Here is a 13,195-nt window from a genome sequence, read left to right as displayed (position 1 = left end):
TCACATTGATGCTTCCCTAGGCTGTTGTTTGAGAAGCATAGCAGGGGCTGCAAGGGAGGAGGAATATTCACTCTAGCACTGTGGGGCTGCAGGATACTGCTAGAATTCACCTCTTATCCCAAGAAACATAAGTAATTTGTTAGTGTATCATTTCAGTTATTTTTAATATAGGGTTTTTTTAAATTAATATTACTTCAAAAATGCAGGGATTTTTTAAAATAATATTTGAGTTACATGAGTTTTAAATGCAGAAAAGAAGCAGAAGCTGGAGGAAAATAAACACTAAGATTTTTCTTGAATGCATGGAATTTACTTTGCTGAAAATTATACTATGGCAGAACTGATGCAGTGCTGTCTTAGGCAGCTTCAGTGTAACATATCAAGTTAAATCAGTTTTCTGCCTGGTACAAATATTCAAATTAGTTCTAAAAGAATCTGTGGTAAGTTGAAAGAATAAATTTTCGGTTTTGTCTTATAAATGAGTCAACATTTGGTTAAAGAGAAGTTTGCACACAAAGCCCTGAGACTAACATTTTCACTGTTAAATCCCTCTAATACTGATATACAGTTTTGTTTGTTTTTTTTAATAGGGGTTTTGGGAAGGTTTTTTTAGTCTTTTGTCCTTCTTATTTTCAGTGGGGTGGGGGGGTTGAAAGTATTCTTTAACCTATCCTGTGCTGATTTTCTACTAAAAATTAGCTTCTAAAACAGTTGTGAGCAGTAGGAGTCCTTCCAGCTCTCAGAGTTTTCCTTTCCAGAATAACTAAATTTCCTGTTATCAGCCCAATTTTATCTCTGTTTTATTACTCTTTTTTCAGACTCTTTTCCTTCCTTATTATCTCTGATAAAAACCCTGTTACAGTTCTCATCGTCATTTCCTGAACTAAAATACCTAAATCTTGCAAATTATTTATCGGGAGAGTGTTTGTTGTATATTCTCTTTACTTCAATGCATTTTTTAATCGCCATTTATTTTTTTACAGTTCACTTTATTCTTCTCTGTTTTCTAAAGGTATCTTTTCTGATGATAGCAACATTGCAGTCTCTAAGCAACTAATTACTTCAGTTGTTTCTGAGAAGAAAACAAATTCCTAACAAACACAGGTCTTTTACACTCAAAAAGAAAGAGAGATACATGATTATTTTTCTACCTTGGGATTTCCAGAAGATGTTTCACTTCCTTGATCCATTTAATCACTGCCTTCACTTTCAGTTGATGTTTTCCACTCTTAAAAATAATGTGTCTGACAGTGACTTGTATCAACTTGGAGTTCAGATTTTATAATGCCTGTATGCTTTTTCTGGATTCAGATTGAAAAGTTTATTTGGTTAATTTTAGGCAAGAATGCTTTGAACGATACGTGTTGTGCTAAAGAACATACATGCCTTTTCCTTCATGCTTGTTATCACTGACAAAGGCTTTTGCTGTTGCAATTAATTGATACAAAGTTCCAGCATCTTTCTGATGTTACCTCTTAACTTAGTTGGCCAACAGCTTTTGTTGGAAAAATGAGGAGATTATGTTGATTTAGAGTATAAAAATTTGTCAGCAGATCAGTCCCTTGTTTCCCTGCTAGAGGTCAAGAGGTGCAGTCGGCTTACTCTCTGGCTGCAGCCAATGTGGCACTTTAAGTCTGGGCACATTCAGTAAGAGCTTCCATGAGCACAGATTCACAGATAGTGTAGCTCATTAAAGCAGCATGTTATACATTCTTGTTAGATTGACTATAATAGATGCACTGGATCTACAAAATGTCAGCATGTAGTGCTGTGTACAACTCTTCACATGTAATGTCCAAGGCAGGCAGAGGCATCCCAGCTCTGACAAGGAAGAGAGGAGCAAGCCTGTTGACTTGTCTGCAAAATGGAATCATGTTCTCATCCTTTGCTTCTGAAAGAGCATTTCAAATACAAAATTGATACTTTGGGGAGAAGTGGAGATATCCTGTTGCTGCTTTCATCAATGGTGAGGGGCAGCTGTTTGTATTTACAGGCAGAGTTTTGCACCCCTAGCAGCAGGCCATCATGCCCACATCTGTTCCTTCACCACACATCTCACAGCATCTCTCCTGGCTTTAGGCCTTATTCCTACAGATGCATGTGCAAAGTAATGAATCAGTGACTGTTGCAGATTATTCCCCCCATACATTTTGTTGCTCTTCTGCTCAGACAGGTTTTAGATTCAGCCTGGAGAAGAGAAGGCTTCAGGGAGGCCCTATTGCATTCTTTCAGGACATAAAGGGGGACTATAAAAGATGGGTCCAAACTTTTTAGCAGGGCCTGATGTGATAGGACAAGGAGAAATTATTTTAAACTGAAGGTGAGAGGATTTAGATATTAGGAAGAAATTCCTTACTGTGGGGGTGATGAGGCACTAGCACAGCTTGCACAGAGGAGTATGGGTGCCCCATCCCTGGGAGTGTTCAGGGTCAGGTTCAATGGGGCTGTGAACAGCTTGATCTAGTCAAAGATATCCTTGCTTATTTCAGGGCAGATTGGACTTAAATTGCCTTTAAAAGACCCTTCCCAACTCAGACTATATTCTATGACTTGCTGGAGCTTCTTTCACTTCATTTGGGAGTTTAACGAAGTCAGATCTATATAATTGTTTGGAAATTTTATCTGAGACTTGCACCAAAGCTTTTGTTTGATTCAGCCTTTGCTGCTCTCATGGAATCTCATAGCAACAGTAATCAATCTTTTTCACCTTCATTGGTTGCTTTCAATAAATATTTGTACGCTTTTATTAGGCTTTCTTCTTGCAACCTTTCTGCAGATAGACTGAGTGAGTAGTAAATAAGCTTTGTTTTGTGTAATGTTGCAATCACATACATCATTCCAGTGAACTAACCATCATCACATTCAAGTGGGAGATTTTGTAGATTTCAAAGCTGAATGAAACCTACATGTTGCACCTTTAATTTTGGCTGAATTTTTGGCCTACACCTCCCTTTTTAAGAGTGAAAAATTGTTGGTTCATTTTTACTTTCTACTACTCTCAGTTCTTCCTTTGAGACCAAATTATGCTTAGGTATCCAGTGGTATACAGAATTAATCCATGAACAGCAAGGCTTAATGCTATGGTGTCTTTCAAACTCTTTTGCAGTTCATCCATATGAATTTTACTGATTTCTGCTGGACAGCATTGGGCATTCCTGGAAAAAAAACAGAGAAGGGCATGAAATTATTTTAGATGTGTTTGTCTCCTAGGGATCTAATTTCCTGCAGAATCTTAATGAGAAGCTGCTGTTAAATCGCCATCATTCTTTACAGGAAAGAGAGAGTAGAATTTTCTTTTGACTTTAAGATTAGCAAAGATGGATTTTTCCAGTCTAGCTAGAACTGTGGGATTTTCTCAATAGCTTTTACACCATTTAGATAGTCTAATATTTTCCCTAGAAATATTTTGTGTCTTTGTTTATTTTAATTTTTATCTTTTCTTTTAAGATGTAATTTGTTTTAGCAGATACAAAGTGTTGGGCAGTTAACCTTGGCTGCATTTGATTTCTATGTTATTCTGAATAATGATCTTGCATCACCCATATCATTTATACAGAAATACTGTCTGATTTTTCACTTGAGTTTGTCTGCCTAGAGGTGTGATGTTAGTAGTTGCTGTACACTTAGTATGAGCACATTTGCTGTGGTAGTGAGATACTTAACGTTCAGTGCAAGAGTCCTGGGTACATTTTGAGTAACAGCAAGAAATAACTTGTTCACTGTGCCCATCCAAGAATCTCTTTTGCCTTGTTGTTTCTTAAAAGCTACTGCCTTTTCTCAGTGATCCACTCACACTGCTAGTGTGAAAATCTGTGTGCTGAAAAAGTTTGGACATGGGGAATTTTATTAAAAAGCAAAAAGATTTTTCTGTACAAGATGGTCTGCTGCTTCAAGCACAGCAGAAAAGTATGTGAGGGGAGGTGCTTATTTACCTGTGTTGCTATATCTATATTAATGAAAAATTGTGTATGGTATAGGAATCCTGAGGGTTTCAAAACTGAGTTCTGCAGCTGGGAAGTAAACTGGCAGAATTTGTCTATACAGTGCAAAGTTGTAATAATGTGAAAGCGTTGCTCTGTCTCAGCTGAGTAGTGTCAATAAATGATTCAACTGGTTTTACCTAATGCATGAAAGATGTTTTAACATCTAAAACTGAAAAAACCTGCTGTTTTGGAAATGTGCATGGTAAACATCTTAGGGACAGTGCAACAGAGAAAATGTATTCTACACTGGGGGGTTTTGTGTGTATATATATTGTTTCCTATTACTCTAAGCTACTGTAAACCATTAATTACATAATGCAATTCCAGAGGAAAAGGTAAATTGATATATTTAATATTCCTCACTCAATATAGATTAGGAATTCTACTGTCTTCCACTTTAGTGCTCTGTGCTACAGCAGTCTCAACAAAACAATTTGAGAAACTACAATTGTTTCAATTGTTTCCATGAGAGTCTTGGAGGTAAAAGATGTGACTTGTGCCAGAAGTTAAAATAGTCCTATATAGGAAACCATTTGACAGAATGCACAGTAGGTCACTTTGGCTTTCAAAATCTGTTTGCTTGTTCAGTTCTAATGAAAGTGTCATCTGCTTGTGCCAAAACTGACAACTGCTCAGACTCTGAACACATGAATTGTATAACTGGATGTCACAAAAGAATAATTTCTATGAATTTTTAAGTTATGGAAAAAGTTCTTTAAAGTTGCTGTTATTAGAGATGCTTTGTCATTTACTTGGGGAGTAAAGATACTGTGTAAGAAAATCTTAAGAGAAGATATTCTTTTGTAGTTCTTCTGTTGCTATGGTGTATTCCTGAAAATTTATTGCTCATTAGTCTGCCCTTTGTAGTGCAGAAGATGGTTTTTGGGAAGGGTTGTTTTTAATAAATCTTCAACATGAAGATTTGAGATCTCAAAGTGTTTGGAGGAGCTACTTAATCGGTGGAAGAATTTGACTGAAGTTTCAGAAGTGCTAGTGTTTTGAATGCCATATTTTTTCTTGGCAAAAGGTAGCAAATGTTAGGAAACATCAGGCGAGATCCTCGAAAGAGAAGAGTTTCACATTTCAATTTCAGTAACTAGTGTGCTTGAGCTAAAACATTGCAAAATTATTTATTTATAGAAGTGCAATTGCAAGTTAAAACTTCTGGCTCTTGCTTCTTTTCTGGTTAATTGCTGAGTATGCTTCCCCAAACCACAAATACACCCACTCTTCCCATATAGAAGGATCTAAGTTTGGCACTAGTTTTGAAATGAAGCTGGCTGTAGCCTGACTCCAGGTATAGATATATAGTCTAGAAGATAGTACACATAACCAGAAACACTGTCTAGGGTATATTTTTATGAGACAGTGCTCCCTAGCTGTTATTCCATTAGTTAAAGCTCATTATGTTGTCACTTCAGTCATGTAGAATTCTTATTGGCATAGTGTAGATACCCATGATTATTTCTCTCATTTGTGCTGCGTGCGTTTGTTTTCCACAGAACAAAGTCTTTGACTTCTCATGTTTTGGTCCTTTTCTTCAAATTTTAGAGAATTATTTAAAGGTTGGGCTGGAATACCTATCTTATATTAATACAAAGCAGTTTGAAATAACTGGGGGAAAACTTAAAATAATAGTAATTATTAACACATAGCATTTTAACAGAGTTTTGGAGTAGCAGAATGGTTTTATTGTCATTACTAGGATGTCTTCAACTATACTACTTTTGGTGGACAGGAAGGGATTTGTTCTTGCACAAAGTGGAGTTGCAGTGGGAAGCACAGCAGTTGGCACATGGAAAGAGGGCTGAAAGAGGAAGCAGACACCTGGCCCTTCTTTGTACAAAGGGCAGGCTTTTTTCCAGCTGTTGTTCAACCAAGCTCCTCCTGACATCCCCACCACTGTAAATACTCTGCCTTTGGACACTGGCCTAACACACCCCTTTGGACAGCTGTAATGTACTGCAGATGTCCAACTCTGTACAGCCAAAATGCATTCCTTACAGTGCAGAAAAGCATTTAGTGTCTTGTTTGTTTAGCAGCTACTACAAATGATTGTCCTAGTGGGTTTATGACAATGTATGGGGACAGGCAGTATCATAAAATTAAGATCAGTTTTTATAGCGTAAATATTTTATACGCATTTCACATCTTAAAACTTTGTTTAGCGATCAGGAATAAAAAAGTATTATTGCCACAATATATATTAGAAGTGATATTTAGAAAATGTGCGTGGTTGGATACATCAATTTCATTAACACTTCAATCACACAAATGGGGCAAGCAAATCACTGATCTATGAAGTTTATATAAATCATATGCAATCAGGTTTAGCTAAGAATTTAGATCTAGATCTGCAGAAGTGCAAGGATAATTTACAAATTCCACAAGGTTGTTTTTTCTAGTATATTAATTTAAATTTTCAGCTTCTCTGTAGTGTATAAAAGGTGAAGCATCTTCCCCCAAATGTTTTGCAAGCTTTTTTCTTTGTAAAAAAGAAACTGAGTGTTATCAAGTAAATATTTTAATGAGTTTGATTTCAATTGAAGAAAACAAGGACTTTTAAGGAAAGCTATAATGAACACTAAGATTTTTTATTAATTAATATACACTTCATTTGATGATAATGATACTAATAATAATTTGTTTATAAAATTAATTATTATTGGAATCCAGCTATTGGGAATTAAATATATTCCTGGCTTGGTCATGCATAAATCATTGAGGTACCTCTATTTGCCACTTGCTTTTTGTGGCCATCTCCACAGTGGAAGTGTTCTGACAGACTTGTTCACTGATACCGGTCTATAAAGAAGGCAGACACTGAATCAGCTTCTGGCACTTGGGTCTCCTGCCACGGGCATTAGGCTGCAGTAAATGATATGGTGGGTCCCAATGGAAGGAGTGAGAGAATTCAGAGGAGGCAGTTTGCAGGCAGAGGGAGTCATGGATATGACTGGGAGAAATAGAGAAAACAGAGTCTGTATTTAATCTAACAGTAGTTACTATTGTGACATTTTTGTTCCTCGCACCGATACATTTTGTAGGGTCATTCTGTGATGTTTAGGTTCTGGGTGGCAGCAGAATCACTGCAGATGTGTTGAGAGGGCAAGCAGCATTCTTGTGCCGCAGAATTATTGTCAGTGGAAATGTGTTATTAGTGTGTGCAGATATACCAGTTTGTAGAGTTCAGTTTTAGCTGGCTACATTAATCAGGATCCATTCAACTTTGGATCTTTGTACATTTGAGCTGGGAGAAGAAAAGGTAAAAGAAAATTGAATCGGGTCAGTTAGCAGAGAAGTATGTATCAAGCTTATCACTGGTAAGAGGGAAAGGCACTAGGGTAAGCATGTCTAATAGGATTAGACATATTTTGTTTTCTTTTATGTAAAAAAAAAATCTACATAATCTGAGAGTGCTCTTAGCATGTGTATATAGACACATGTGTGTAGACATAGCTGCATTTAACATCAAAAATTCCCAACAAGGACTTACCAGTCTCATATGAGTTTCTTAAACTCATAGTAAAGTAAAATTGGCAAAGCTGGCATGGCTCACTGCATGAGGAGGAACAAACACATGCATCAGGGTCAGCACTGGCCCCATGTCTGCCTAGTCACCACCAGTCATCCTGTGAGCCCAAACACAGCAACCACTTTAGCCTTACTTTAGCATTATATTTTTATAAACCTACTTGATTTTGGTTGCTTTTCAGCACTAGCATTTGTAATCAGTTTCATCCATTTGTCAAGATAACTGAGCAATTGACCAAAGAAATTTAATTTTGGAAAACATCAAACACTGCGAATCCTGTCATGCCTTATCCATAAAAAAAGACACTGAATGTCACCATACATGTTATTGGTGGCAAAGAACAGGAAGAATTTAAGGAAAGACAGCATAATGGTCAAACTGAGATGAGTTAAAATCCTTATCCAAAAAACTTTCCAATGTATTGAAAGAAACCAACTGCTAAAACCTGTATTTCTTATTGTTCATGGAGAAGAAATAGATTAGTGGTTTTTTGGTAAGAAGATCTGATCAGTCTAGCTCCATGTAAGCTCTGTTTTCTTCCAGCCAAATAAGAGTAGGAAAGTAGACAATAAGCTGAAATAGCTGCTTTGTGAATAAAAATTACTGGTACCTGTGTTGTCTCCAGCAGAGGAATTCTGAATAACTTTGAAGAAGGCATCTCATCTCCAGGATAAGAGATGCAATTTTTATTCCTAAAGTGCACACTTCTTAAACAACTGGTTGACGGACGTGACCAACCCTTTTGCTGCATATTTGACTGATTATCTCTCTAGTTTTTCTTTGCTCTTCTGTGGTCTGTGAGCTCTGTTGCAGAGGCTATATAGGTATTTCTTTGGTAAAGCCCTTCCAAGATTTCAGCTTTTAGTGGAAAGCTCAAATAGGTAATTAAATCCTATTGATGCTAATGCTGTAGTCTGTTAAATATAAATTATCCACAAATTTGTCCATTAATTTTCATTTATAGCTCTATTATATACTATGCAGAGTCATAGATTTTAACTTATTCAACAAATAATATTTTCCACAGAAGCAGTCTCTGTTGATTTAATTGAATTTATTATGATTTCTGAGTCTCATATTTGCATTTTAGTTGAAGTAAAACTATATTACTGCCTAAAACCAGATGCAGTGTATATGAAATGTCTCAGATCATTGCTTACTATTGAGGTCAACTTTTGCTATGCTTAGTACCTGAAAGACAAAGATAAGGAGTTTCTGAACATGTCCAGAAGAGTAGTCCTAGGTCTTTCAATTAAATCAGTCTGCATTAGTTATATCCTCCAATAACTGCCTGGGAGGGTTTCCACAGGTTAGAAGCTGAACTAACAATTTATGTGGAGGCAAAGAAAGGCAGTGAAGCAGCAGAGAACTCTGTGAAACCAATTGGCAGTGAGCCATCTGTTAAGCAACCGCAACTGCGTCAAAGATATCTAAAAATACACCAGTTGGTTTGGGAACATAATGCCCTAACTCCAATAAAAAGGCACTTTGTAAACAATCAAAAATGTGCTTTAAAAGCAATTGCATTTATTCATTTATCAATGAAATACAAGAAATACTGCTTTCATAGATGTTCTTAGTAAATCCTAAATAATTAAATTGTTTGTCCCTACTTCTCCTTTTTCGAGTGGAAACTAGCATTTTATTTCAATCCCATTGTCTCTCTCCATGGTTACCCCACGTCCTGACACTTCTGTCATGTCTTGTCTTCCCATTTTGCTTCTCCTGAGTTTGTCCCTCATCTATTTTCTGTCAAAGCTGCCTTGGGCAGCCTTTCTTTGTAAAACCATAGAATGGTTTGGGTTTGAAGGAAACTTAAAAATCCTCAGTTTCTAACCTTCTTGTGCTTCTTCATCCCATTCACTTCATTCACTTGCCTTCACACTATTCTCATATCTCCCTTTCTGAAAATCCTACTGCTTGGATTTCCTGCAATTCTGCCTTTCTGCTTTAGATTCCTTCTTCCCACATTCCGTTGTCCTATCTAAACTACAAACCTTGCCTTTCTTTGCAACCTCCAAGCTGGACTTTGTGCATTTGTCTTTCTCCTGAGCTCTGGCTTTTACTTTCAAGTACTTTTGTTTCTGTGGAACCCCTCTCTTCCACCTCCCTGCTATGTGGACCTGTTTTCTTTGCACTATCAACTTGTCCATCAGAAACTGGGGACGCTTTTTGGTATTATTTTAGTGTTTTATGCAGTTTTGCTCCAGTATTTTCCACCTACCTGAGTCACCAGCCTCAGGTTCAAGAATCAATGTAAAGCTTCAGTCCTGATTAAGACATCAGTGTGACAGCTCTGAACAAAACATCATTTTCTCCTGCATCTGCCTGTGTCATCACTGCTGTTGTAAGAGAGCCGAGGGCAGCAGCCTTGGTTTGTGATTCATCCTGTGCCAACACTATGGCCCCCTGCAGCATGCAACAGCTGGCTGATGGTGAGACCACCAGCAAAAAAATTGCCCATGAAACAAGATTGAACAGCCTTAATTCAGCCTTGCTAGAGTACTGGTAAAATGTGATGGTGCTGAGTCACTAATTCCTTAATAGTTTCTATGGAGGCAGGTGATGGTACCCAGCAGTTAACTCCTGAACTGGACACAGAAGAAAATCTAGATTTGGCATCTCTCTTCCATCCTTCCTGCAAGCAAAAAATACTGAAAAAAGTATGAGAAAATCTGGCCACCAGGACTTTGGTACCTTGTTAGGTGAAACAAAAAGTTGTTACAGATTGCAGCATTGCTGATTTCATTCATATACATACAGCAAATTTAGAGTCTGCTTCTCAGTATGATGGTGATTTCAGCTCCTGTTCAGGGCACATGTTAAGTCATGTTATTTAAGGACATCCCAGAAGTGGACTATGCAGTGGCTAATTTCAAGAGCAGATGTCACTGTAACAGTGGTTTGCTTAGCAGCAGCTTTTTTTTGTTACATCCATCCAGTCCAGTCAGCCTGTAAACATGAAAACAGGAAACATTTCCTTGTTTGTGGAGGTCCATCTGCAGTAATAAACATAAGCATATATATTTTGAAACAACTATTTTTAGAAACTTGTGTTGAGGATCGTACTGCTGCTTGGACTTCATGCCCTTTCAGATTTTGTTGCTTAGTCTATACATTTTTAATAATCACATTGCCTGCTAGCAGTGACATTTTGTGAAGGTCATTTTTCTTGTGAAGTTGGAGAATGGACTTGAATTTCATTGAAGGAATCCCTGAGCTGCAGGATCGTTGTTCATGGACTGTCTTGCATCTTGTACTACCTTTGAAGCCTGCTTAGAATTTTAACTAATGATATCTTCAAAGTGTCACTGTGCTCAAGGGCAGAAAATAAATCTCAAAATGCACTTTATATTTAAAAACAGTTTTGAATAGCTTTGAAGCATGGTATTAACTGAAATGAAAAGGCATAGATACAGACTTGCTATGTATGCACACTCAGAATTCCGTTTCACTTACCTTTTTCATGGTCATCAAAGTGTCTCTTGACCATTGCAATGCCTTTATCTTCTATATTATAAAAATCATCAGGTCTATGGATGTCTTAATAATTTTTAATGTAATTGATGATTTCATACCTCAGCAGGTATGAAATCTTAAGGTATCTTAAGGTAATCTCTCTCCATGGAGGAGTTTTATTTTTGTCTACATTATTCCAAGCTCACTTCTTCTTATTTTCCCTGTGTAAAGTCACTGGGTTATATTTATATGACTTTTCTGTTTCTGCGTAGAGGATGGCAGATCCAAAAACCAACATGCTATGCTTGAAATACAGGAGACTGTGGTGTCAGCTACAAAATTAAAATTGCTTGTTTTTTTATAAACCAAAGTTCCAGCTTCCCATAACTGAATACGTTACAAGTTTGTTTATTAATGAAGCATTCAAAGGTTTACATGGCAGCACTGTGTGATGTCTTCTAATACTGATATTAATTTCTAATTAATTATTATTCTGATATTCCTTTAAAAATGTCAAAAGCTAGTGATCATGTCAGAGAATATGGCCATTTGAATGTCTGTACTCTTGATGGATTTTTTTTTTCTGTTTTATTTATTGCTTCATGTAAGAACCCTTACATGCAAGCGTCCTTCTTTAAGGGATGATGTTGGGTTAATTCTGTCATTTTCCTTCTCTAGTGCTTTAGTTTTCTATTTGGAAACTAAGAGCTTACAAAAGTACAAGTATGTGATTTATAATTGAATCTTTCCCACAAAATAATTTGCCTGGGTTTTTTCTATATCAAACTGCAAAGAAAATTCAGCTTATTCAGGGTGTCCTTATACTTAAGGTGTTCTTTTCTGTTTCTGTTTTGATAGTTGTACCATCAAAGCATTGTAGTTTGGCTGTATGTTCTACCATGGATTTCACAGTTTTATCACTATTGCTATTAATTTAGGTGTGCTGAATAAGTTAGAATCTTGTTTCAGAGCGTGAAGCAATGTGATCCACTGAACAGCCGCTGCTGTGGGGGAAATGAAGAGAGGATGGGGCTGTAACCTGTCTTTAAGATGTTGTGTCCTAAGTTAGATGTTGGGAGACTGGACAGATTGTGTATTTGAGAAAATTTCTGTTAGGAAGTAAGGACAGAAGATTGTGCATGATTTTCCATCTGATTCCCTGTTTGGGAAAAGGATAAAAAGACAAGAATTTTCAGACTGCTTCCAGACTTTTCAATGCTCACTGTGTATGGACTGCTTATGAATAGAAGCCACCAGCCTGTGTGGAACTGCTGTTTTGCTGACATGATCAAAAGGAAAGGCCTCAGCCTCTGGCCATTATCATTACCATTTGACTCTTTTCCTGCCTGCCTGCTACATGGGCTTCCCTTTGCAAATTTTTTTTCTATCTTCTGCGCAGACTGATTCATCCTTCTCATGCCTGGGAAAATCTCAACAGGAAAATGCACAAGATTGATGAGGAAGAGAAGGCAGTTATATTCTTTGCTTATTCTCAAATACTTTTTTCTTTCTGTTGGAGGCTGACTTGTTATTTCTGTGGTGTTGATTAACACTTTTTATATTTATAGGGTCCTGACTTTTCATAACTCTCTGTAGGAATCTTCACAGTGCTGCTAACAGTCCTTCATCCCAACTCCTTGCTTTTACACAACGAAAAGAAAACTCTATAGCATGTTTCAGTTGAGAATTTAGTAACAACATTTCTTGGATGAGGAGATGTTCCTACTTAATTTTTAGCTGGTTTCATTTTTGCCTTATCCTTCCACTTGTTCACTCAGTTTGTTATTAATATTTGATTGCAGGCCACTAAAGAAGTAATAGAGCGAGAAGCCCCAGGAATGGCCCTGGCAATGCTGATGGGATCACTTAATGTTACACCTCTGGGCATGCTCTCTAGGTAAGGCTGCTTCCTTCAAAATATGAGGAGGTGAACTCTTTCCACAGAATTACTTATTGTTATCCAATGACTGAGCACAAATCATTGAAGACTATCATTGTTATCAAGACCAGAAGTCTTAACTTCAGAGAAGAGGCCAAATTCAAATAATGGTAATTGCATTGTCTCATTAAATTCCCTTTGTTGTCTGTGTTAGAGACTGTATCCTCCTGTGTTTTCTGTGCCAGGTTATTTGTAATATTGATGCACACTCTTAAATAGATGCCTTTTCATTTTAGAACTGTTGTATTTTGAGGTGAGTGAAGAAATTTTCTGTGTGTA

At 37.0% G+C, this 13,195-nt stretch overlaps 1 protein-coding gene across 19 annotated transcripts in view; it reads left to right on the top strand.

Annotated features, from left to right (window-relative positions):
* The window catches only part of GPHN (gephyrin), a 270,748-nt gene that overhangs the window by 154,515 nt on the left and 103,038 nt on the right, over window positions 1-13,195 (top strand). For all 19 annotated transcript variants that reach the window (XM_054276499.1, XM_054276497.1, XM_054276495.1 and 16 more), the window contains one exon: window positions 12,780-12,874. In XM_054276499.1, coding sequence (XP_054132474.1) covers window positions 12,780-12,874 — 95 coding nt within the window. The remainder of the gene's footprint in view (window positions 1-12,779; window positions 12,875-13,195) is intronic.

This window comes from Melozone crissalis, unplaced genomic scaffold (genome assembly GCF_028551555.1).
Source record: "Melozone crissalis strain CALT ecotype California unplaced genomic scaffold, PUWL_Pcris_2 ptg000018l_1, whole genome shotgun sequence".
Lineage (NCBI taxonomy): Eukaryota > Metazoa > Chordata > Aves > Passeriformes > Passerellidae > Melozone > Melozone crissalis.
The sequence above is the reverse complement of the archived record's forward strand: the minus strand, read 5'-3'. Positions and strand labels throughout refer to the sequence as shown.